A 26,388-nucleotide genomic window follows, 5' to 3' on the forward strand; every position below is an offset into this window, starting at 1 on the left:
GCGGATGCTTGACCTGGCAGAAACGCAATCCACGCAAACGCGTGGACGACACTTCCGCGTCACTTTCTCGCGACCTGTACGTACCAGAATATGCTGGGGGCAATTTCTGGACTATTTTTGACCCAATTTTTGGCCCGGAAAACACAGATTAGAGGCTATAAAGTGGGGGAATGCATCTATTCATCATCAAGCTCATAATTCACAATTTTAGGTTTTTAGATGTAGTTTTTAGAGAGAGATGCTCTCTCCTCTCCCTTAGGATTTAGGATTAGGATTCCTTTTAATTTTATTGCTTCAATACCAGGTCCAATATTTTTCTTTAATTAATGTCTCTCTTCTATTTTTAATTATTCCAATTCTCTTACTTGTTAATGTTCCAATTTAGCTTATGAACTTTTTCATGTTAGATTTGAATATTTTATTTAATATAATTTAAGGTATTTCAGTTATAACTTATAAGATTGTTTTATTTATGCTATGAATGCTTTTGATTTATCCAAATTATTTTCATTTGAGTAGATTCTCTTCCCTTTTGGCTCTGGTTAAGTAATTGGTGATGCTTGAGTTATCAAATAAAGCAGTGGTTGAAATTGGCAGATTACTAATTGATCTAGATTGCTCTAAAGCTAGTCTTCCCACAGAGATTGACTAGGACTTGAGGATCAAGCTAATTAGTCCACTTGACTTAACTAAGTGGGATTAAAACCCAATTCTCATCACCGTTGATAAGGATAACTAGGATAGGACTTCCAGTTCTTATACCTTGCTAAGAGTTTTATTTTATAGTTATTTATTTATTTTACTTGTCATACTTCTTCCTTATTTTCAAAACCCCCAATTTACAAGACTCATAACTAATAATAAGAACACCTCCCTGCAGTTCCTTGAGAAGACGATCTGATGTTTAAATACTTCGGTTATCAATTTTTAAGGGGTTTGTTACTTGTGACAACCAAAATTTTTGTAAGAAAGGTTGATTGCTTGGTTTAGAAACTATACTTGCAATGAGAATTTATTCTGAATTCTAAACCGTCAATCTTCAGTTCTTCAAAGGCATAAAAGGAAAATATGGTAAAAGTGCAAGAAAAATAAAATCTAACAACTACCAATTGCAAGGAATCAATAACAACAACTCAATTAACCAATAAGAAACATAAAACATAAAATTGCATTTAAGGAAATCCAAATCCAACAAAAGTTCATCAACACAAAATGGCATAAAAGGAAAATCAACAAAAGAACTAAGAGAGCAAAGATGTAATAACAAGAAATTGAAAGGAAATCAAGATGAAAACAAGAAATTAAACCTAGGTCTAAGATGCAATTAACCTAAAACTCTAATTCTAGAGAGAAGATGGAGCTTCTCTCTCTAGAAAACTAACCTACATGGTCCTAAGCTAAAACTAATTGCTCCTCCCTTTGTCCAAGCCTGAATTCTGTATGAAATAGCCTCAGGAATGAGTTGGATTTGGGTCTGGGAAGCTCAGAAATCGCCCCCAGCATTTTCACTTTAATGAGGTCACGTGCTGGCTGTGACGCGTACGCATGGGTAACGTGTACGCGTCGTCTGGCGTTTTCTTGTCACGCGTACACGTCATGTCACGCGTGCACTTCGCCTTCGACGATGCACCTCTTCACGCGTGCGCGTCTATCACGCGTGTGCGTCGATCTAAGCACTCTAAATCCTTGTTTTTCCATGAATTCTCCACTTTGCATGCTTTCCTCTTCACTTCTTCCCTCCAATACTTGCCTTATGAATCTGAAATCACTCAACAAACATATCAAGGCATCGAATAGAATTAAGGTGAATTAAAATTGGCTATTTTAAGGCCTAAAAAGCATGTTTTCACTCTTAAGCACAAATTTAGGAAAAATTACAAAATCATGCTATTTCATTGAATAAATGTGAGAAAAGTTGATAAAATTCCCCAGATTAAGCACAAGATAAACCACAAAATTGGGGTTTATCAGCGGACTACCCAAAAACACCGCACTCCCCATCGCAAGGTCCACGTATCTGCCGTACACTGGGTACTCAAAGAAGACCATGCCGGTCTCCATTTGCGAATATGAGAAAAAGGGGTGAAAACCTAAGGTTCCAGTTGGGTACTATGCAAAAAACCTAAGAGGGTCTGCAGCTTAAGTCTAATCGTTTATAAGGTGACAACAGTAATCAATCATACAAACAGATGCAATCACAAGTATAAAACAGTATAACAATCACATATACAAGTAAGCAAACATAAAAGCAAGGAAATGCAGCAACCAAGTATGATGCATGTCTAGTCCTATGCAGATTATGAGCTCATGCGTCGGTTGGCTACCCGCAGCCCGACATTACCCGGCCCAAGTCCGGATATGGCTACTCCACTAGGTCGGTCGCGCACCGGTGCCCGAAATACAATCACGGCAGTAATAAAGAATGGCCCAAAAACACAAGGTGCTCCCAGTGAGTAGCAGTCCATATGGAGGGAGTTCCCACGTTCATATAGTCTCTGGTCAGGCAGGATGGAAGTCGGCTCTGCCAGGTACTTCTTAGCACCTTGGGGTTTACAGTTTCTTCTTCCGCAGCACATCTCAACCAAAATTTATTTCTAAGGGACTTCTCTAGTTTTCCTCCCTTTTTTTATAGAAACTTGTGCCCGACTCTTTCTTAAAATGTCTCAGCTTTGTCATATTTTACCATTTTATCTTTTTATTTAATTCTTCTTTTTACCATTTTCGTTAAGTTTTTAATGACGCTTTTACCCTTAATGTTATTATTTTACCATTGTATCTTCATATCCTAATATATCTTTTCTCCTTGATTAAGTTAATTATTAATTTGACTTTATGCCTGAAATTTCTAATATGCTCCTAAGTACTCTAGTTTTACCGTTTAACCTTATTTAGCATCAAAATTTTACCGGATTAATCCTAATAGTTTCCTATGATTAAAATTATTCCTAATATTTTTATTAAATGCCAATTTTCACCATAAAGGGCCTAAAACCAAATTTATCCTTTATTAATTTATTTATTTATTCTAGTTACTACTTTTTTCCGTTTTACTTCTAACTTTTACTAAAGCTTTTATTTAGACCCGAAACTTTTTTATGATTATAATCTTGACTCAAATAATTTATATATAAATACTATTTTACCCCTAATAACACTAAATTCAGAATTTTACTTATTTTTTATTTAAATTATATTTTTAACTCTCTTTTTATCTAAAAATAATCATAACACCCTTTTTACCTTTCCACCTTATTCCATAGGATAAAAACTATTTTTCTAACTACTTTTTAACTCTTTTCTGTCATAATTTTTGTGCTCTTAGTGACTGAAAATTTCAGAGGTGCAATTTTTATATTTTTTTTCACTTTTTGTGACGTTTAAAGTTTAAAACTTAAACCCAAGTGCTTCCATATTTCTGGTTATTTTCACACAAAATCTAGAGGCAATATAATAGTATTTTACACATATTTATCAAGTCAAAATAGTGGTAACTCACAAAACTTTTAGAAATTCAAAACAAGCACGAATTCACTAAAAGTGGCTCATATAAGCACCGAAAACAAGCACAACCATAATCTAACTAATCCTAACCCTTACCTCTTATATAATTCAATTAGTAAACTTTTCTCACACTAGAAAACATGCATATAAGGGCAGAAACACAGTTGGTGGTGGTGAGTTTTGTTTTTGGGCCTAAAGTGTCGGAAAACGTCAAAATTCAACCACTATGAGCTCGAAACTCCTTAACTCCTTAGGCGCGCTCCATGCGTAGTTCAAGAGGAGTTCTCTATACATGGAGGAGAGTAAAGATCATCACGGCTAATGTTTTTATTAAAAGAAAAAAGAAAAAGAGAAAGAATAAGAGTTTACCTAGCCGAAATTCAGTATAAACGCAAAGATTGGCGAAAACGGACAACCGTTTGTGCTTATATGGTTTGAATCCTTGAAGAACACTTAAAGAATAGTGTATGAATAGTGATATAAAGGGCTAGAAATTCAGGTAGTATGTGCAGAATTTTCTCTATTCCTTCTCTCTCACTTACGGTTCTTATCTCTCTATTTATTGTAAAATGTTATTGAATTTTTGCTTGGTAATTATCTTAAATAAAATTTAAAGTCTATCCTAATTAAATGTGGTAAAAGAGGGATAGAAAAATTAGAGAGAAATGGGCTGATAGTAAGAGAGAAGGGGTGTGATTTCGAGAAAATATAGTCAGCATCATAATGACATGTTTATCTGCAGTTAACCGCGGTTAATTACTCGTGGTTAAAAGCATAGCAGAAAGAGGTGAGAGGCTGGGATAATCTCGGCCCAGAGGCTAAGAGAGTGAGGCCGAGTTATTAGGGTAGCAAGCAAGAGGATTCGGGGCCTCTAGGAGTCATTTGTAGAATACTAAGCAGAAATTCGGTTCGGATTTTTATCAGACAGTAAAACAATTAATGGCTAATAACTATTCTTAAAGAAGTAAATCATGAAGAGATAGCTAATATAAATCTAGAGAAACATGTACTTGAAGAGAAATTACTTTTACTACTAGTTCTGAGGTTTTCGGTTACTAGAAATTTTTTCGGTGTACGCACAATCGTCATTAAAAGCGTTTTTGCGGTTCAAAAAAGTTTCTAATGTAGTAACTAAGCCAATGGTAAGATAGTATTTAATATCTATTAGTCAAATTTGACTTAGAGGGATTAATTACCCTCATAAAACTAAGTTTGACCTCGTAACTCTCTTTTTCTTTTTAATTTTCGTTTTTTTTCAGCTAGAAAAGTCTATTTACTAAAAATCTAGTTCTTACACGTAGTCTAAGGTGGTACGCCATATCTTGCAGGGTGATAGTGGCCTCACCCAATGGTAGGTGGAACGTGTGGTCTTCGGACGCCGTCACTCTACAAATGCCGTGATAAGTGAGTTATCAAAGACGAAGTCCCTGAGAGGCACCGTGTCGCTGAACCCAGCCTCCCTCAGATACAGGACAATGATGTTGGGTGGTGGAAGCATGTGACTCACTCACGGGACAGAAGTAAGCGAAGCCTCTGACAAAAAATAAATTATCACAATTATTAAAAATTTGTATAGGTCCATCGACATATCAAACTAACTTAACTATCGTATATATTTGTTTAATAGAAATTTACACGTATATACTAATTGAATTTATGTCGATAAAATTTTTTACGTTAATATGACATTTCCTCGATACATTACCTAAAATAAAAACATTCAGTAAAGCAATTAATACTCTAATTATCAATCTTTAACTTAATAATCTAATTATCGAACTTGGATAGTTAATAACTAAATTAATAAATTAAGAAGTGTGTAACCAATAAACTAACTTCAATGGTTGAAAAACATCTATCCCAACATTTAATATCTAAATTAATAATTATGTAATTAACAACTTAATTACAAAAAAATGATAACCACATTCCTAGAATTATACCCTATCAGTGACCTGTTGCTAACGATACAAATTGTATTCTAGTTCTTGGCAAGTATTCTAACCATTGCTATACATATATGAGATAAAATAAATGTCAAGATAATAAAATTAACCGCAAAGTCGACTACCTCGGCGTAGTGTTATGTTGCGTTAAGCCTATTGATGTCTGAATCACGTGCATCTACATGCGCCATCTTCGTCTTACTCAATAATATGATCAGAAAGGGATAAAAGAGATGAGCAAGTGGTGGAAAGGTTGGAAATCTAGCCTAGAACGTCGCTGTAAATGACATCTATACATAGACATTACCCAATCTTATCTCATTTATAGTGTGATTTAAGAAAATTGTCGTGTTGGTATAGAATTTCACAATTGAATTCTCGTTGCAAGTATAGTTCTACACCAACAAACAATCCTCCCAATCAAAATTTTGGTTGTGTCACAATTAACAAACCCCAAATAAAAATTAACCGAAGTATTTAGACTCCGGGTCATCTCACAAGGAATTGCAATGAAGTGATCAATTATTGGATATGAAGATGCAAGGGGGTTTGATTTTAATGATTGACAAGAAAATATAAAAGCAAGAAAGTAAAATAACAAGAACTAATAAAAGAAATAGAAAGATACTCTTGGCTAGACCTAGGTAATTGAGATCACCATCCTTGTCTACAAACCATATATTGATAATTATGAGAGGCCAAGCTCATTAAGTCTACTTCCAAAAGTCTTAAGTACGTAATATCTACTCCTAGACTTGAAGTACGTCAAATGGCTTTGATCACATCAACCCATAAGTCCCAACCTACCTACTAATTAGATTAGTAGTGGGTTGGTGTCAATGAGTATCAAATTGATCACCAAGGGTTCTCAAATCACCAAATCATTGAGATCCAATGACTCAAGGTCACTCAATTCCCTTAGCCTAGGTCAAGAGTAAAGAAAACTACTCAAAAACTAAAGGAAACATTCTATCAAACACCTAGTGTGCAATAAAAGCAAACATCATAAAATGCAAGAATTAAAAGAAACTCATAACTAATATAAGCAAGAAATCAACAATAACAATGAAGATCAACATAAAAGAAACATGAAAACATAAAATTGCATTAAAGAAAATTAAGATCCAACAATTGTTCATAAACATAAAAGAGAGCAACATAAGAAATTAACAAGAGAAACTAAGAAGATTGAGATAATAGATCACTAAAATATAAAGAGAATTAAAATCAAAACAAGATTGAAAGAGAAATTTGAGAGTGATTAACCTAACTTTACCCTAATTTCTATCCTAAATCTAGAGAGAGGAGAGAACCTCTCTCTAGAATTCTACCCTAAAATATGATGAAAACTAAACTATGACTACTTGGTTCATTCCCCCCTCAATCCTTGGATTCAATAGCATCAGAAATGAGTTGGATTGGGCACAAAGTGCTTCAAAAATCGCTGGGGGCGATTTCACTTTAGTGGGCCACGAATAACATCGGCTCGCACGCGTACATGGCGCGTGCGCGCCCCTAAACGCGAAGCAATATATGACAAATTTTATATCTTTTGAAGCCACGGATGTTAGCTTTCCAACGCAACTGGAACCGCTTCATTTGGACCTTTGTAGCTCAAGTTATGGCCGATTGAGTGCGAAGAGGTCAGGCTTGACAGCTTTACTGTTCCTTCATTTCTTCATGAGTTCTCCCACTTTGCATGCTTTTTTCCTCACTTCTTCCATCCAATACTTGCCTTATGGACCTGAAATTACTCAAAAAACTGATGCCAGGGCATTTTGGCCAGTTTCACTGACCTTTTCTTTGCTGTTTTTAAGGTAGTTTCATGCATTTTCTTAGGAAATAAGCTAGTTTTGGGTAGATATTCACTTACATCTTGATTCAAGCATACATTGTGCACTTTACATGATTTCATGAGGATTTTTTGCATGAATTATATGATAAATTGAATGATGCATGATCCCATGATTAAGAGCAAGACTTTGATGCACTTTGTTTGATTGATTTCATGCCAAAAGAAGAAGAGAAGAGCCACGTTAGTGGCTACGTTAGTTACACTAACGTGGGCACTAACGTGGAAGGAAGGAAAGCCACAACGTTAGTGAGAAAAGTTAGTGGCATTAACTTTGAAGAAAGGAAATGGAGCCAACGTTAGTGACACTTAACATTATCACTAACGTTGGACCAAGCTCATAAGTGGCCACGTTAGAGTCCACGTTAACCTAGTTAACGTGGCCTCTAACGTTAAGAAGGAAGGGGGGAAGCCAACGTTAGTGACATTCAACATTGTCAATAACGTTGGCCAAAACATATTAAGCCACGTTAACTCCCACGTTAACCTAGTTAACGTGGAAGCTAACGTGAAGGAACAAAGTGGTCGACAATGTTAGTGACACCCAACATTGTCACTAACGTTGGAAGAACACAAGCCCCCAATGAGCCACGTTGACTCCCACGTTAACCTAGTTAACGTGGAAGCTAACGTGAAGAAAGAAGGTGATCGCCAACGTTAGTGACACCCAACATTGTCACTAACATTGGAAGGAGCCACACATGCCACCATGAGCCACGTTAACTCCCACGTTAACTTAGTTAACGTGGAAGTTAATGTGGCACCTGACAGCCTGACCATGCCTTCTTCAAACATGCATAACTTGAGCCACAAAACTCCAAATGAGGTGATTCCAGTGGCATTGGAAAGTAGGATTCTAGAGCTTTCCAAGCATATATGGCACTACATAGTTGACACTAAATTTGAGGGAGAAAACCTGCCCCTAAAGTGTAATGATGAACATGGTATCAACCTGTATTAAGGTCAACTGACCTCTTCACCTTCCAAGAAGTGTAATTCGAGTTGTAGAGCTCCAAATAATGCGCTTCCAAGGACATTGGAAAGTAGACATCCAGGGCTTTCCAAAAATGTATAATAGTATGGGGTGGACACTAAGTTTGAGCTTCAGATACTGGTAATAATGAAGCCCTGATCGCTAGCATTATTGGCAATCAACATTTCCAGTAACGTTGGCATATATGCCAGCAACCATGTCCACTTCAAAGGAGCATAACTTGAGCTACAGAGGTCCAATTGAGGTGATTCTAGTTGCGTTAGAAAGCTGACATTCAGAGCTTTCCAATGATATATAATACTCTATAGTGGGCATGAAATTTAAGCACAAACAAGAGGCATCTTTTAAGCCCCAAAAACACCAACTGGGCAGCAAGTGCAACGTTAGCCACAATAACTTTAGCATTAACGCCACACTTGTAGCGTTAGTGTGGCTAACTTTAGCACTAATTTTAGCACCTGGACCTCAACTTAACTCACTTTTCTCTCAAGTCCACTTCAAAGCTCAAGCAAGCAAGCCCACAATTGTCAACCAAGGCCACAAGAAGCATCTATAATAGAAATTTTCATTTAAGTGTAATTTGCTTTTAATTTCATTTTGTAATTTAGGAGAGCCTATATAAAGGCCTTAGTTTTTACATTCAAGATATTGGGGAATTCTAGAAATATGAAGGAAGGGGGAGAGAGTGAAGACCAATTCGAACTTCTGTGAATTGGCACACTCCAAGGGGAGTGGGTCTTCGGACCCCTCCCTTCAACCACTCTTCTTCCTTTTCTCTTCTTTTCTTTTCTTAGTAGTAGTTTTTCTTTTAGTTGTAATTTTCATTTATGAATGTTAAATTTTCAATTTCAGTTTTTATCTTCATCTTTACTCTTCTGCACTTTCTTTCTTTTCTATTTTGGTAGAGCAATGATCAACTAACTCTTTTCATTGGGTTAGAGAGCTCTATTGTGATTCAATGGATTAAGTGTAGTTCTTATTCTTCTTCTTCTTTCTCTTCTCTTGATTTTACTTGAAAGCTTTCGATCTTCATCCAATTGGGTAGTTATCTTGGAAAAGAAACTATTCATACTTGGATCTCTTCTGAACCTTGGAAGAGGAATGAAGAGATCAAGCTAGAAATGCTTTCTCATGTTGGACCAAATTGGGGCTGGATGGATATGTGACTATAATCCTTCCAACACTTCATTTGGGAAATGCATGTGGTATAATCAGTGACCATACTTCATCTCTTCTCATGAGCAATTGACCAAGGAATTGGCTATTGATCAAGATTTGAGAGATTGAATTCCAAGAAATTGGAATTCGATCACTTAAGATTGCCAAGGAGATCAATGAGTGCATTGATTGAGGAAGAGATGAGAATGAACTTGATCCGGAGGATTGCAATATCTCTTGATCCCAATGTTCATTTTATTTTTAGTTCTTATATTTACGTTTCTTGCCATTTTACTTTTCTGCACTTTATTGCTTTCTTCACTTTTCTGTCAATTTACATTTCCTTGTTGCTCATCATCCAAATCTGAATCGTCTAACTAGGGTAATCAATTAACCATTGATTGCTTAATCCGTTAATCTCTGTGGGATTCGACCTCACTCTATTGTGAGTTTTACTTGACGACAATTCGGTACACTTTCCGAAGGGGAATTTGTTGCGAGACAAGTTTTCCGTGCATCAAGTTTATGGCGCCATTGCCGGGGATTAATTGTGATTAACTACCGGTTGGTTGATGACCTAGATTAAGCATTTTCTTTTGTTTTGCTTTATTCATGTAATTGCTTTAGTTCTTTATTTTCAATGCTCTCTAACTGTTTGTGTTAATGCCTCACCAAGAATCCCTTGTTCGTGACAGCTTTGACTCTTGGTGATTTTGTTATTAATACAACAGTTCTTTACTCAGCTTCTTTCCAAATAAAATTGGCATATGATCACATTCTAAGTTTGGTGTTGCCCTGTAACAATCTGTTTTCAATCTTTCTGGATACTTGCATCCATTCTAAGAGAAAGTTTCACACTAAGTTTGGTGTGCCACTTATTTTTCTATGCAATGTATCCAGCAACACCACTTGTTTGTATAATAATAATGCCTTTGCTTCTTAGGCTTGCAGTGTTATCCTTAATTTTTGCTTGCTTAACCACATACATCACTTACATTTCAGTATGTAAGACGTTCATGACCCATCATAGATCCCACCACCACTGTTTTATTTGCTGCTTGAAGACAAACAATTAGTCTAAATTGGTGTGGGAAGGGAGAAAAGTAGGAGAAGAAGGGCAACAACAATAAAGATGAACTACAAGGTGGTAAAGTTCCTTTTTCCTCTTACTTATTTTCAGTACATTCAATTGCATGATTGTCTTCTAAGTTCTTTGTATGTATGTGTGCTTGTTCCTTGTAAATAAGCATGTCAATTCTGTCTTTTAAACTTTTTATTGATTAAGGCTGTGATTTCTAGTCTGAATGTCATTATTGCATCCTTACTTTGCTTACTTGTATGCTTGTCCCTTTTGAATCAAATGAAAGGAGAATGAGTGTTTTTAAAAGACCAGAGTAGAGTTCATACTATGAAATGAGTTCATGAGTTTGTGGTGTAGTCATAAGTTAGCTAAGTTGGTTCAACCACAAGGGTGGGAAGACAACTATCTGTCATGAATACTATGCTTGAGACACACCCCATGAGACTAGCTAAATAAGAAGAGCCTAATAAGAAAGAGGAAAAGAACAATGAAAGTGAAAAAAAAAATAAAAGAAAAAGAGTAAGCAATAAGGCTAGGCACCAAGGGTTTTAATCTTGAGGCAAGTGTCTGTGGTGCTCCTGTGTGAGGGATCTACTTGGATGAATAAGCTCTTAGGGGATCTACTCGGGATTATCAGCTGAAAGTCCACTATCAAGAGTAACCTTCACTACAGAGCATTTAGTAACCCAAAGAGGTGCTGGACACCAAGGTCTCAAGAAAAGAAAATAAATAAACTATATGCCTGTGGTGTGTATGTATGGGGGAGAGACTTGAGCAAGTAAGTCCTTAGGGGTGCTTCAACACCTAGCACCTTGAACCAACTGGTTTGGGAGTGTTGGCTGAAAGCTTATTTTAAAGAGTTGCCCCTTTACAGAGCATTTAGCTTAAGAACAAAAATAAGCCCTGAAATGACAATAAAAGGATCAATGAATAAAAGTCTCATGGGATGCAATCAAAGTGAGTGTTTTAGGACATGATAAAGGTCTGAAAGCCAGGAATGAACCTAAGTTGCTATGCATGAAACCACCATAAAACCAGGGACATGACTTCCACAAGAATGACTCATTTCTCTTGGCATTCCATTCATCATTCTCTTGTTCCAGTACTTGCTTAGGGACAAGCAAGCTTTAAGTTTGGTGTTGTGATGCCAGGGCATTTTGGCCAGTTTCACTGACCTTTTCTTTGCTGTTTTTAAGGTAGTTTCATGCATTTTCTTAGGAAATAAGCTAGTTTTGGGTAGATATTCACTTACATCTTGATTCAAACATACATTGTGCACTTTACATGATTTTATGAGGATTTTTTGCATGAATTATATGATAAATTGAATGATGCATGATCCCATGATTAAGAGCAAGACTTTGATGCACTTTGTTTGATTGATTTCAGGCCAAAAGAAGAAGAGAAGAGCCACGTTAGTGGCTACGTTAGTTACACTAACGTGGGCACTAACGTGGAAGGAAGGAAAGCCACAACGTTAGTGAGAAAAGTTAGTGGCATTAACTTTGAAGAAAGGAAATGGAGCTAACGTTAGTGACACTTAACATTATCACTAACGTTGGACCAAGCTCATGAGTGGCCACGTTAGAGTCCACGTTAACCTAGTTAACGTGGCCTCTAACGTTAAGAAGGAAGGGGGGAAGCCAACGTTAGTGACACTCAACATTGTCACTAATGTTGGCCAAAACACATTAAGCCACGTTAACTCCCACGTTAACCTAGTTAACGTGGAAGCTAACGTGAAGGAACAAAGTGGTCGATAACGTTAGTGACACCCAACATTGTCACTAACGTTGGAAGAACACAAGCCCCCAATGAGCCACGTTGACTCCCACGTTAACCTAGTTAACGTGGAAGCTAACGTGAAGAAAGAAGGTGATCGCCAACGTTAGTGACACCCAAAATTGTCACTAACGTTGGAAGGAGCCACACATGCCACCATGAGCCACGTTAACTTAGTTAACGTGGAAGTTAACGTGGCACCTGACAGCCTGACCATGCCTTCTTCAAACACGCATAACTTGAGCCACAAAACTCCAAATGAGGTTATTCCAGTGGCATTGGAAAGTAGGATTCCAGAGCTTTCCAAGAATATATGGCACTACATGGTTGACACTAAATTTGAGGGAGAAAACCTGCCCCTAAAGTGCAATGATGAACATGGTATCAACCTGTATTAAGGTCAACTGACCTCTTCACCTTCCAAGAAGTGTAACTCGAGTTGTAGAGCTCCAAATGATGCACTTCCAAAGGCATTGGAAAGTAGACATCCAGGACTTTCCAACATTGTATAATAGTATGGGGTGGACACTAAGTTTGAGCTTCAGAAACTGGCAATAATGAAGCCCTGATCGCTAGCGTTATTGGCAATCAACATTTCCAGTAACGTTGGCATATATGCCAGCAACCATGTCCACTTCAAAGGAGCATAACTTGAGCTACAGAGGTCCAATTGAGGTGATTCTAGTTGCGTTAGAAAGCTGACATTCAGAGCTTTCCAACGATATATAATACTTTATAGTGGGCATGAAATTTGAGCAAAAACAAGAGGCATCTTTTAAGCCCCAAAAACACCAACTGGGCAACAAGTGCAACGTTAGCCACAATAACTTTAGCACTAACGCCACACTTGTAGCGTTAGTGTGGCTAACTTTAGCACTAACTTTAGCACATGGACGTCAACTTAACTCACTTCTCTCTCAAGTCCACTTCAAAGCTCAAGCAAGCAAGCCCACAATTGTCAACCAAGGCCACAAGAAGCATCTAGAATAGGAATTTTCATTTAAGTGTAATTTGCTTTTAATTTTATTTTGTAATTTAGGAGAGCCTATATAAAGGCCTTAGTTTTTACATTCAAGATATTGGGGAATTCTGGAAATATGAAGGAAGGGGGAGAGAGTGAAGACCAATTCGAACTTCTGTGAATTGGCACACTCCAAGGGGAGTGGGTCTTCGGACCCCTCCCCTCAACCACTCTTCTTCCTTTTCTCTTCTTTTCTTTTCTTAGTAGTAGTTTTTCTTTTAGTTGTAATTTTCATTTATGAATGTTAAATTTTCAATTTCAGTTTTTATCTTCATCTTTACTCTTCTGCACTTTCTTTCTTTTCTATTTTGGTAGAGCAATGATCAACTAACTCTTTTCATTGGGTTAGAGAGCTCTATTGTGATTCAATGGATTAAGTGTAGTTCTTATTCTTCTTCTTCTTTCTCTTCTCTTGATTTTACTTGAAAGCTTTCGATCTTCATCCAATTGGGTAGTTATCTTGGAAAAGAAACTATTCATACTTGGATCTCTTCTGAACCTTGGAAGAGGAATAAAGAGATCAAGCTAGAAATGCTTTCTCATGCTGGACCAAATTGGGGGTGGATGGATATGTGACTATAATCCTTCCAACACTTCATTTGGGAAATGCATGTGGTATAATCAGTGACCATACTTCATCTCTTCTCATGAGCAATTGACCAAGGAATTGGCTATTGATCAAGATTTGAGAGATTGAATTTCAAGAAATTGGAATTCGATCACTTAAGATTGCCAAGGAGATCAATGAGTGCATTGATTGAGGAAGAGATGAGAATGAACTTGATCCGGAGGATTGCAATATCTCTTGATCCCAATGTTCATTTTATTTTTAGTTCTTATATTTACGTTTCTTGCCATTTTACTTTTCTGCACTTTATTGCTTTCTTCACTTTTCTGTCAATTTACATTTCCTTGTTGCTCATCATCCAAATCTGAATCGTCTAACTAGGGTAATCAATTAACCATTGATTGCTTAATCCGTTAATCTCTGTGGGATTCGACCTCACTCTATTGTGAGTTTTACTTGACGACAATTCGGTACACTTGCCGAAGGAGAATTTGTTGCGAGACAAGTTTTTCGTGCATCACAAACATATCAAGGCATCGAATAGAATTAAAGTGAATTAAAATCACCAATTTTAGGGCCTAAAAAGCATGTTTTCACATTTAGGCACAAATCAAGGGAGAATTGTAAAATCATGCTATTTCATTGAATAAATGTGAGAAAAGGTGATAAAATCTCCCAAATTAAGCACAAGATAAACCACAAAATTGGGGTTTATCATAGTGTAAACGAGATAAGTTTGCACGTATCTCGTTTACACTATAAACGAGATAAAAAATTTTATACATTTTCGTAATAAGTTTTAAAATTATTTATTTCAATAAATAAAATATTTATTTAATTTATTTAAATAAAAATTCTGATAAATTCTTAATAATAAATAAAAAATAATAAAAACAAAAATATTAGTTAAAAATAGAGTAAATAAAAAAAAGAAAAATAGTGCATTTTATGGATTTCAATTGTTTACTAACTCTCTTCTTTTCTTTTTTGTTTTCTTTTTGATATTAATTTTTTTTAAAAAAAAAATTTTATAGATCATTTTTATATATACCTTTTACTTTTTGATAAAATAATTAATAATAAATAATTTTTCTATATTTAAAAAGAATAAATACGGGGACTACTTTTTAATTGCTTAATTTAGTATTTTTATTATAAGATTATTTTTTATCTTTAAATTTTTGAAAAATTTAAGAAACTTAGGGTACGAAATATAAAATTAAAAAATAATTTAAAAAATTAAGTGACTAAAAAAATTGGCTTTAATTAAATTTAAAAGAAAAAAATTAGTACAATTTCTATTTTTCCTTCACTCCTTGTCTGCATTTTCTTTCCTTCCTTAGTGGTTCGTACACTAAGTCACTAACTAACAAGTTACAGTTACAAGTTTACAACACATCACTTCAAACTTCGCCAAACACCACCACCAGTTTGGCTTTGGCCCTCATTGCTCCAAATTCTCTATATTTTCTCTCTGTCTCTGTCTCTCTCTACAAGGGGAGACGGACCGCCATGGACGCCGCATCGACGCTCGTCTCCTGCCGAATCGATTCCTTCCCTCGCCGTCGCTCACTCTCACACCACCACCATTCGCCATCATGGAGCAGTAAGCTCCGTCCGCTTCGCCTCCACTCCAACCGTGTTTTCGTCGTCTCCGCGGAGGCTAAACAGGCTATAACTGCTCAATCGACCACCATCAACGATTCGTCGTCCAGGTCTCCTCCGCTGAGCAGTGCAGTCAATGGTTCGTCATCTAGGTTTACTCCGACTGGCAGCACCGTCAATGGTGGATCAACGGTGACACTTTTGATCCTGATCCTGATTTTCGGTTTTTTTTTTTTTTAATGTTTCCATTTTCTTTTTTTTTTTTTTCGAAGAAATAGTGAGATAAAGAACTTCGGATTGAAATCAGGATTTTTTAGGGGAAAAAAAGTTGAAAATAGTGAAAATAATAAACTAAAATTCTGTTTTCTGTCTTATCTCTTCCTTAACAAAATACTGAAAGTAGAAAAATACTAAAAATGAAATAAAGTTTTCGTTTTTGTTATTTAGTTCACAAAACCATGAAATCATGAACCAAGAGAAGTAATGCAGGAAATAAAAACATGAAAGCATGATTCAGTTATCTTTTTCTTTTTGCATGTCTTTTATTTTGATTGTTTATTGAGTCGATGGAACACTTGAGTTAACGACTATGAGTGTGTGGGTTTTGTTGGATGGCAGAGAATTGGAGATGTTTCAAAGGAGATAAAGCGAATGAGAGCACAAATGGAAGAAGACGAACAGTTAGCGACTCTGATGAGAGGCCTTCGTGGACAGAACCTGAAGGACTCATTGTTTGCTGCGGATGATGTTGAGCTACGTCTTGTTGAGGTGTTCAGAATTATCTGAATCTTATAGTATTTTATTTTAATTTATTATTATTATTATTATTATTTAAAATTTAGTGAACTTGTTTGTGATTACTAGCTGACAGCAGTTATGGACTTATGGTGCATTAACATTAATACATTAGCATCAAACTGATATGTATTTGCTTTAAAAATTGTTTTATGATATATTTGGAGTTTATCTCTATGTTGGCTGTCATTCCTTTATGCTCATTTTCATTTTAGTGTTTAATTTTTCCGTTTTTCCTTTTTGGATAAAGTGTGTGCCTTTTGTTTTTTATAAACGAGTATCAGATTCGATTGTAATTGGAACTTTGTATTCTGTATTGGTGTAGGTGGATGAAAGTAGTGAGTTTTTGCCTTTAGTGTATGATCCCCCAAGTATTTCTGCATATTGGGGAAAACGTCCACGTGCTGTTGCTACGCGCATTGTGCAGTTACTTTCTGTTGCTGGAGGTTTCCTTTCGCGCATTGCTTGGGATGTGATTAAGAAGAAGGTTAAGGAGGTGATTCCTTAATATCCAGAAAGGCTTCATAGCTTACTCTTTATTCCAGAGTGTTTTATTCCACTCTGTTTTATTTTTTTTTATGTTTAGTTTTTTAAATAATAAAAACTAAGAAGTGCGCTTTTATGAAATGACTGAATGAGTTATTTTATAATTATTTTAACTTCATACAAAAGTAGTTTACTAGTTGGTACTGTAGAACCTAGGGCTTGAACATGTATCTCTGTGTGGGTATACGTGTCGCTTTCCATATATTCCTATCTACTTTTTACAATGCAACTTGAGTTTACATTGTGAATTTGTGATTATTTATTTTTGCTCTTTCCGATTTTCTATAACCAGAACGAAGTTGCTAGAGCAATTGAATTGCGTGAAATTGTTACATCTTTGGGTCCAGCGTACATAAAACTTGGGCAAGCATTGAGCATTAGACCTGATATACTATCACCTGTAGCAATGACAGAACTGCAGAAACTTTGTGATAAAGTAAGCTTGTTGCTCTTGCTCCCTTTGCTTCATTTCACCATTCTGCATAATCCATCTCTAATGAATTAGTTCAGAGGGATTATGTGAGTCTGAGAAAAGTTCATAATTTGATATGCAGACTAGTGTGATTTATTGATTAATATATGTTTTTCTCCATATACATAGTGTTCATTTTTCAATTTTGTTTATAAAAGCAAAATTTAATGTGGTCCATGTACACTCAATTGTTTATTAGTAATTCTTGTTGTGTGGTGCTGTTTTGAAGTTTTCAGCTTGGCATGAAGCTACTGTAAAGTGATGGGACCAAATTAAAATTAGTGTTGGGTTCAAAATAAATAAATAAAAATAAATTTGGTCTGTCCCTGTAAGTGACACTCATTTTTTCTTAGTTGCTCCTTATATTTCACAATAAAGAAGTTTCATATTATCACAAATAGGAATCAAAATTATATTTCCTATTTATTTTAGAAAAATGAAACAGTTGCGCTGGTTGCATCTAATATTTTTCTTCTATTTTCATAAGCAGTTTACTGGGCCGTTTTCTTTGTCTAAATTAGAATCATGATCCAACATACAAGAATTAATTTTGAAATTGTAAATAGTGAAAATTATTAGCAGTTACACAATGACATTATGATTTCTAATACTGAAATATTCCTTTTGCTAAGGTTTGTTTTCTTTTTTGATGGGGTTGTGGGGGAATTCTGTAAATGTCAAGGTTCCTTCATTTCCAGATGATATAGCTATGGCTCTAATTGAGGAGGAGCTTGGTCAACCATGGCAAAATATCTATTCTGAACTATCAACATCTCCCATTGCTGCTGGTAGCTCTCCAGACAACCAATTAGTTATAGTAATTTCATTGTAGAAAAAGTATAGTCTCTCTTTGCTAGTTTTTTAAGTTCATTTATCAAGAGGTATTAATTCTTTTGTTAAATCCTTGCAGCTTCTCTTGGACAGGTATATAAGGGCCGCCTAAGGGAAAACGGGGACTTGGTGGCTGTTAAAGTACAAAGACCTTTTGTTCTTGAGACAGTCACAATTGACTTATTCATTATTAGGAAGCTAGGTTTGGCTCTTCGAAAGTTTCCACAGGTAAGTTTAATTATTGTGAGGAGAGACTTGAAGTTGTATTTGTCAATTGAAACTGAATTAATTTGAACATTTAAATAGTGATGTTGGTAATGCAAGCTAATTGCTTATTACAAATGTCCTCCATACCCAAAATAAACTTTCTTATAAGGACCAAAACCAAAACACGGGTATTTTATAGAGAACAAAAATTTTATTTAAGCCTTTATTTTATTATTTTGTACATTATAGGTCTCAATAGACGTCGTTGGGTTGGTTGATGAGTGGGCTGCTCGATTCTTTGAAGAGCTAGACTATGTGAATGAAGGTGAAAATGGAAATCGTTTTGCTGAAATGATGAGGAAAGACCTACCACAGGTAAGGATGATTACTTGAAGTTAATTTTTGCCGGCTCTCTATATTTTCCCCTTGTTTTTTATATATTAAAGAAAAATGAATTGCATATATAACATGGTTGATATTTCCACAATCTAAGTTTGGTTTTGATTCAAGTATGATATATGGGTAAATCAGATGGTTGAATGAGAGGTAACCATTCTTTTTCAGTACAACAATTATCCTAGCTCATGAGACAAGATTGTCTCACGGAATGTAACACACTGCAGACCAAATGAAGTTTTATAGGTCCCCAAGGACCAAGTAACACCCACTGAAACAACAAAAGCAAGGGGAATAAATATATTTAGATAGAAGACAATGCATTAGATTAATGTGACTTGAAGACTGAATAAAAGAAACCCTTCCTGCCATCTAAGTTTCTAGTAAGTTTCTTACACTAGGGAAGAAACTTAAAGTTGTCTCCCAGAATGAGACCAAAGAGTACAAGGAGGTTATTTAAAATCTTAACTTCCCATTCCAGTAAAATATGAATGCATGTACTACAGAGTTTTGCTTTTATTTCCAAGTGACACTGAGCAATTAACTAAAAAAGATAAAATAGCTATAAGAAAAGCATCCATGTGTATGCTTGATGGGGAGAATATTTATTTATTTCCTATGTTTTCCTAGAGATGTTTGAACTGTTTATGGATATGAAGTGTGGATATAGCTATACATGCATACATGGTGGAATGCTGTAGTGGGTAGATGATTCTTTTGGAGTTTTAGTCTGTTATTGTTTTCTCTGTGTGTAGTCTGCCATCCGAATTGAAGTTGTCTTTTATGTGGTGGCATAAAAGTTACCGATAGAAAGTAAGGCTGAGTTTTATCATATATCATAATAAATTCATAATGTGATTTTATTTGAGGATGTAATCCAAAACACTACCCTAATCACCAAAGCCCTAGATAGTGGATACATATATGCCTAACAAATGGGTGATCAAACTGAGAATGTAAGGTTAGATTTTTTGTAACTAAGATATTTTTCTACATTGTTTATATGTAAAATGTTTTCGTCAATATTTATTTACGTATAATGTTTCATAAATTTGAAGAAACACAATAAACGTGCCTATGTTCATAACAGGCTTGTCAAAAGTTTTATCATATGTGGGAATTCTAGCCGAATACTTTTTACATGAATGGTCACTAGATCTCGGCTACTTCTTCTGATAGTTCTAGTTTCAGGTTGTGATACCAAGAACCTACAATAAATATACATCAAGGAGGGTTCTTACTACAGAGTGGATTGACGGAGAGAAGTTGTCACAAAGCACGGAAAGCGATGTTGGAGAGCTAGTTAATGTTGGAGTCATCTGTTATCTAAAGCAGGTAGTTTCACTTTTTTTTATTTTTTATCTTTTTGGTTTAAAAAGAATTATAGAATGTTTTATTTTATTGCTTTTGATGTCAATTCCAATCATATTGTTATATCTCTGAACCCTTTACTGAAAATAAAATATTTAATGTAAAAATTATGCATTAATGAACATGTGATTGTATAATAAAATGTTGATGAAAATGTATGTGGTATAGTATTAGAAGAGTTCTTCTAGGAATAATTGATGTAAGTAATTACTACATATTTATCTCTTCATTTTTATTTTATTTCAGCTGCTTGATACTGGATTTTTTCATGCTGATCCACACCCGGGAAATTTGATCCGCACTCCAGATGGAAAGCTCGCTATACTTGACTTTGGTAAGAACATCTTTTTTTGAGTATCTGAATATTGTATAGTTGTAGATTATTTTTCTCATAAGATGCCAACATTATAGAAATAGGTGTGGCTTTTACTTTATGAAATATATGTTGAAAATGTGAACTAATTTGGCTTTTAAGAACCACCACCGCAACAAGGCCTTGTTCCACACTAGGAGAGATTGGCTACATGGATCAGACAATGCCATTGTGTCTTGTCATGAATTATTTATAAACAAAACATATTTATGCTTAATTCTCTTTGATAAGCTCATTATGGAGTTGTATTTCACATAATACTGTTGCAGAACCAATTTTCCTCGGACTCCATGTTATAGGACACTATGTTATCATTTGATTTATGTAACTAATTCAAGATGGAAAGATATCATTTTGAGAATTTAAAGATGGAATAGTGAGAATAGTATTTTTCCGTATCATACATATTAATATTATTTTTTTTTTTTTGAGAAAGGGGGTGGTCGATGTTCTTGTTAAGGGTATGTTTGGGTGGGGAGGTAAGTGGAGCCACTAATGTGGTAATGAAGCTTTCTTTTCTTAATCATAGCTTTTTTTGGTTTCTCACCTGAATATTATAGCTATGATGTATTTGGAATAATTTTTGAACATGTGTATCTCCTGTTCCATGGTTCATTATATTGCCTTAATCCTTCATGCTACTCTTTATATATGCAAGTAGATGTTTCAATATGTGAATCATTGTGGTAAATGATCAAATTATTTTCTTGCACCTAGGGCTTGTTACAAAATTGACTGATGATCAAAAGTATGGAATGATTGAAGCAATTTCTCATCTCATCCATCGGGATTACCCAGCTATAGTTAAAGACTTTGTTAAACTCGGTTTCATTCCTGATGGCATCAATTTAGAGCCAATCTTGCCAGTTTTAGCCAAGGTCTTCGATCAGGCCTTAGAAGGTGGAGGAGCAAAGAACATCAATTTTCAAGAGCTTGCATCAGATTTGGCTCAGATTACCTTTGATTATCCATTTAGGATACCCCCATACTTTGCCCTGATAATTAGGGCTATTGGGGTGCTAGAGGGGATTGCCTTAGTAGGAAATTCGGATTTTGCCATTGTTGATGAGGCCTACCCTTATATTGCTCAGGTATAATCTTCTGCTTAGTGACTCTTTTGACATAAAGGGTGGATATCTTTTCCATTTGCATGTGTCCTAGTTCTAGAGCACGCACAAATTTCGAGTGGAGCACATTGAAGGAATGATCATGTTAATATTATGGAATTCATCGAATTTGATTTCGTTACAACCATCATGGATGGAAGTTATTTACTGAAACAAAATTGGAATTTGACAGTTTGGTTAATAGCTTTGAATGCTAAACCAATAGGATTTTCTGTTACTGGTGACTTAGCTTGTCCTATTGCTACATTAGATTCTTCTGATTAATCTATACTGATGTCCATCGTTTCATTGATAGAGGCTCCTTACGGATGAATCCCCTCGGCTAAGGAATGCTTTACGTTACACTATATATGGTAAATCTGGAGTTTTTGATGCTGAAAGATTTATTGATGTCATGCAAGCCTTTGAGAATTTTATTACTGCTGCCAAAAGTGGAGGTGGAGAGAGTCTGAATGGGGAAATGGCTGAACTTGGGGTGCTTACTAGTCAATCACAGGTTCTATTGCCCGGTTTCCAGTCTGCAATTCCTCAATCACAGCAGCCACTGCAAACAAGGGCAGCTTTGGCCTTTTTGCTGTCTGATAGGGGAAACTTTTTCCGAGAATTTCTTCTGGATGAGGTACTCTCTCTATAAGTATTTAAGAAGCTTTTGTTATAACTTCTATCTTATAACTTCTTATAACTTCAAATGACTTTTTAAGATGCAAATTGATTTAATTATTCTTTGCATTTTAGACCCAAGTACCAGATATCCCTTCCTCTTCCAACCATGTTTATTAAACAAGTGTGCTAAATGGCGTGATATACAAATTACTTGAAATTAATAGTATTGGATGTATTAAGTTGTTGCATATCTTTGTATAACTGGCGGAAATCAAGGGAGCTAAATGGTAGAAATCATCTGGCGATTTTGCGGATAGGTTTCATGTTATTTCTCTATGCTTAAAAGATATTTCTTCTAGGGAAGAAATAATTATTTCCAAACATATGATTCCTTAACCATTTGATAAATGAATTCGAAACAAATGAAATTAGATTATTAATAGGGTCGTTAACTTTTAGCAAGGTCAGCTAACCCGCCCTATATCAATGTCTTACCAAGCCTCTTGTGGTCTTTTAGCATGTTAGAAGTTTTAGATTAGTAATGACAAGGGTCCATCTGGTGCCCAGTTGCCTCATTATAATTTTCATCAGGGGAACGAACCTCTGGTATTTAAATGGATACAGTTTCTATCCAAAATTTAATAAAAAAGAAAAATAAAATACCAATTACATGGATAGTTACTTGGAAAAAGGGGGCATGTTAGAATATGTGTGAATAAATGAGTTATGATATTATATCCTTATAGGATCCGTTACGATACGATAGTATTGTGTATATCCTGTGATTATGTATTGAATCCCCTTTTCTCTCATCTCACATTAAACAGGACAAAATGTCAACACTTGAATGCATTGAATCTGTAAATATTTCAAAATATATAATTTGATTGTGCAAATCTTATGCTTGCTTAGTTAAATCTAATTAGCATTTTAATTGATGATGACAAATTTATGTTTAATGAAACATTAGCAGGGCTCTTAATCCCGGGATGTAATCTAATCTCGTGTAGTGGTAACTATTTATTATAATATATGAAAGGAGAGACCAAAGTAGTGTTTAAGAAGCTAATGATACCAAAGATTTTACATTTTCTATGAATTTGCCATGTCAACACTAAACTTAGTTTGTTGCAACATAGAGAAAAGAATCTATCTATATAATCACATTTAGAATATCATAGTAAAAAGCATTTATGCAACTAACCTATCATCAATTTTATAATTTCTCACATTAAATTCTTCAATTATATGAAAGAAATTATATTATAGAAGATATTAGTTCATATCAAAGGTCTAAATTCTAATATTGCATGTTCTATTTGTTGAGTAAATTTTATATACATATGAAAATCATATGAAAGAAGAAATCAAAGTAGTACCAAAGTAAGCAAATGATACTTAAGCTTTATGTAACCAACCTATCATCAATTTCATAATTTCTCACATTAAATTCTTCAATTATATGAGAAATTATATTATAGAAGATATTAGTTCATATCAAAGGTCTAAATTCTAATATTGCATGTTCTATTTGTTGAGTAAATTTTATATACATATGAAAATCATATGAAAGAAGAAATCAAAGTAGTACCAAAGTAAGCAAATGATACTTAAGCTTTATGTAACCAACCTATCATCAATTTCATAATTTCTCACATTAAATTCTTCAGATAAAAGGAAATCAACAAATGTTTAAATAGTTGACCTGAAACTCTGCAAATAGCTGAACTTGAAAATGAAATAAAAATAATTAGTTGTGACTTTATTTTTTATTATGCTTGAAATCTTGTTTTATTGATGTTCCTCTCCTGCTCAATTTGATTTGTCATTGTTTGACCCTTTTCTGTAACTTTATTCTGGTTCATTGGCTGCAATGCAACCAGATGATTGATTTTTGCTTGGCAGTGGCTAGTGTTGAATAACATCCCTTATACATAATAAATACTTGATAGGAGTCAAGTAGCCAACTTGGATCATCAATTCCTCTTACCCTGAACTAAAAGAGGCTTCTTGTGGTCCAAAAGGCTTATATAATATTTTCATCTCATTTACATTTATTTTTCATATCATGCTGTTTTTTAGGTGATTCATTGCATATTGTTTGTCAGCGCCATGATGAACTATTTGCTATATTTTGTGAAATTTGTCATATTTATGGGTAGTTTGAATCAGTGCTACTTTCTGACTTCTGTGCATTTGGTGATCCACGTATTGCCTGTGAATTCAGATTGTCAAAGGCATTGATGCACTTACAAGAGAACAACTCGTAAGAATAATATCCCCACTCGGATTTCAGAATGCGGCCCCGGTTTTCAGTATGGTACCTACTATTGGACCCTTTAAGACGACAGCACTTATACCCACCATAACCGAAGAGGATGAAGTCATACTGAATAATGTCCAGAAAGTGGTGGAGTTCTTGACTGCTGGAAGCTCACTATCAAGGACGTCTGGTCAGGTAATGAATAATGAATTTCACCATTGAGAACTTTGTTGTGAGCCTTTTGTTTTTTCTCTCTTAATAGACAAGTATATTGTTTTCAAAAATGTTATCAACACTATAAATCACCCACAAAATGAGTCATTACGTATTTGTTTATATTTAGGGTCTCATTCACAATTTTCCAACAGTGATTTTGACCAAAATAATCAAACTTCTCACCGGGAAAATCAACTTTTTTGTAGCTGAATATTCAAACTTTTTTCATAATAGCATAATCAAACTTTTTATGAACACTAATCAGCAACCATTATACTTTTTATTCATATGTTGATTATGAATATATATCTACTTAATTGTATTATTTATTAAATTTGATTATAAAGATGATTATGTAGTCATTTCGTATTCTTATGTATTCCTATACGGGTGGGTGGATGGCTGATTGATGGTTGATTTTTTGTTTATAGATAGCATTGATTTTTCCCTCAACTAAAAATAGTCCAAAGCATGTTTAGATCTTGGATTACTAATTGAATTCGTCGATATTCCATTATGATGAATCAAAATCTAAATCAATTATGTAGTTTTTTAGATGATTGGTTTTACCCCTAACCAAGACTTCATAATCGATTATGGGTCAAAAATCAATTATATGACACAATTTTTCACTTGTCCAATTTAGTTATTGATTATGGGTGTCAATATATTTAAAAAAGAAAATTATCAAATAGTTTTAATTACCAATTCGGTACTTGAAAGATTCGGACCTGACAAAAAAGTTCCTGAAAGATGTTATCGACAAAATAGCTCCTGAATGATTTGAAAATGCGACAAAAATAATTATTTATTGTCTCTTTTGGTGTCTAACACAATCAATTTAATTATTCATTGTCTTTTTTGTTTTGGGGGGATGGCAACAGGTACTCAATGTCCCTCAGATTATCCAAGACCTGCTCCCTGTGTTGCCCGGCATCTCGGCTAAAGTGCTTCCTGAAATTGTTAGCAGATTATCTTCTCGGGTATTAGCACGATTGATACGTGATTCCTTTTTGTAAGAGAACTCTATCAACCTCACCTTAAGGCCCCGCAATTGTGTATATTATGACAGACTGTACAAAACACTATACATGTGTATAAGTAACCCAATATTTCATATATCTCTTGCTCTTGGTTGCTGAAAGCTATTTGTAAGACACTCACCAAATCTTCTATACTGAATCATTTTTAATATATAGATAGGGGAAGCATCCCACATAGTTCTCATGATAGAAATCATAGAATGATATGCTGCAAGATTTATTACTCAGTGTATCGAAGTACCCACAACTAGAATCAAAATTTGAAAGGGTACTATCTATCTGTAATTATTCGTTTGTATATTCTATTCTGTATCATATTGTACTCCTTCATTAATGGAAAGTGTATTTCATCTCTAGCTGCACAGGTGTCGGTGATAAATTAGTTAGACTTGTAAATCTAATATCCTATTGCAGTTGAATTTATTTAAATGCATTAATAATTTTGGAGCTGCTAAATAATGTCCCAATTGAAAAATGCTAAGTGTATATCAAAATTAGTTGTCATGTATTTGTATATAAGTATATTTGTAATTTCATTTATTTTTAATGTATATTTTGTATTTTATTGTATATTTTATATTAATGATTAATTTTAGTATATACTAATGCATGATTGATCCCAATTATGGTAAAATTC

At 34.7% G+C, this 26,388-nt stretch overlaps 1 protein-coding gene across 1 annotated transcript; it reads left to right on the forward strand.

Moving 5' to 3' along the window:
* The first annotated feature begins 15,272 nt into the window (after positions 1 to 15,272).
* On the forward strand, positions 15,273 to 26,107 carry LOC107625270 (uncharacterized). Its single transcript, XM_088506348.1, has 13 exons — positions 15,273 to 15,700; positions 16,127 to 16,276; positions 16,629 to 16,799; positions 17,142 to 17,285; positions 18,004 to 18,109; positions 18,232 to 18,380; positions 18,609 to 18,734; positions 19,947 to 20,090; positions 20,373 to 20,460; positions 21,217 to 21,590; positions 21,922 to 22,245; positions 24,457 to 24,687; positions 25,593 to 26,107. The coding sequence occupies exons 1-13, from the start codon at positions 15,416 to 15,418 to the stop codon at positions 25,725 to 25,727; spliced, it is 2,427 nt and encodes an 808-aa protein (XP_088362474.1). The 5' UTR covers positions 15,273 to 15,415; the 3' UTR covers positions 25,728 to 26,107.
* Positions 26,108 to 26,388: the final 281 nt, after the last annotated feature.

This window comes from Arachis ipaensis, chromosome B2, assembly GCF_059453495.1.
Source record: "Arachis ipaensis isolate K30076 ecotype BB chromosome B2, ASM5945349v1, whole genome shotgun sequence".
In the NCBI taxonomy this organism is placed as follows: domain Eukaryota; kingdom Viridiplantae; phylum Streptophyta; class Magnoliopsida; order Fabales; family Fabaceae; genus Arachis; species Arachis ipaensis.

Bases quoted from the DNA above. Each gene is read 5' to 3' on its own strand.
- LOC107625270 (XM_088506348.1), top strand. From the start codon at position 15,416: ATGGACGCCGCATCGACGCTCGTCTCCTGCCGAATCGATTCCTTCCCT. The intron at 18,381-18,608 runs GTAAGTTTAATT...TGTACATTATAG, and splicing joins CTCTTCGAAAGTTTCCACAG to GTCTCAATAGACGTCGTTGG. The intron at 20,091-20,372 runs GTAGTTTCACTT...ATTTTATTTCAG, and splicing joins TCATCTGTTATCTAAAGCAG to CTGCTTGATACTGGATTTTT.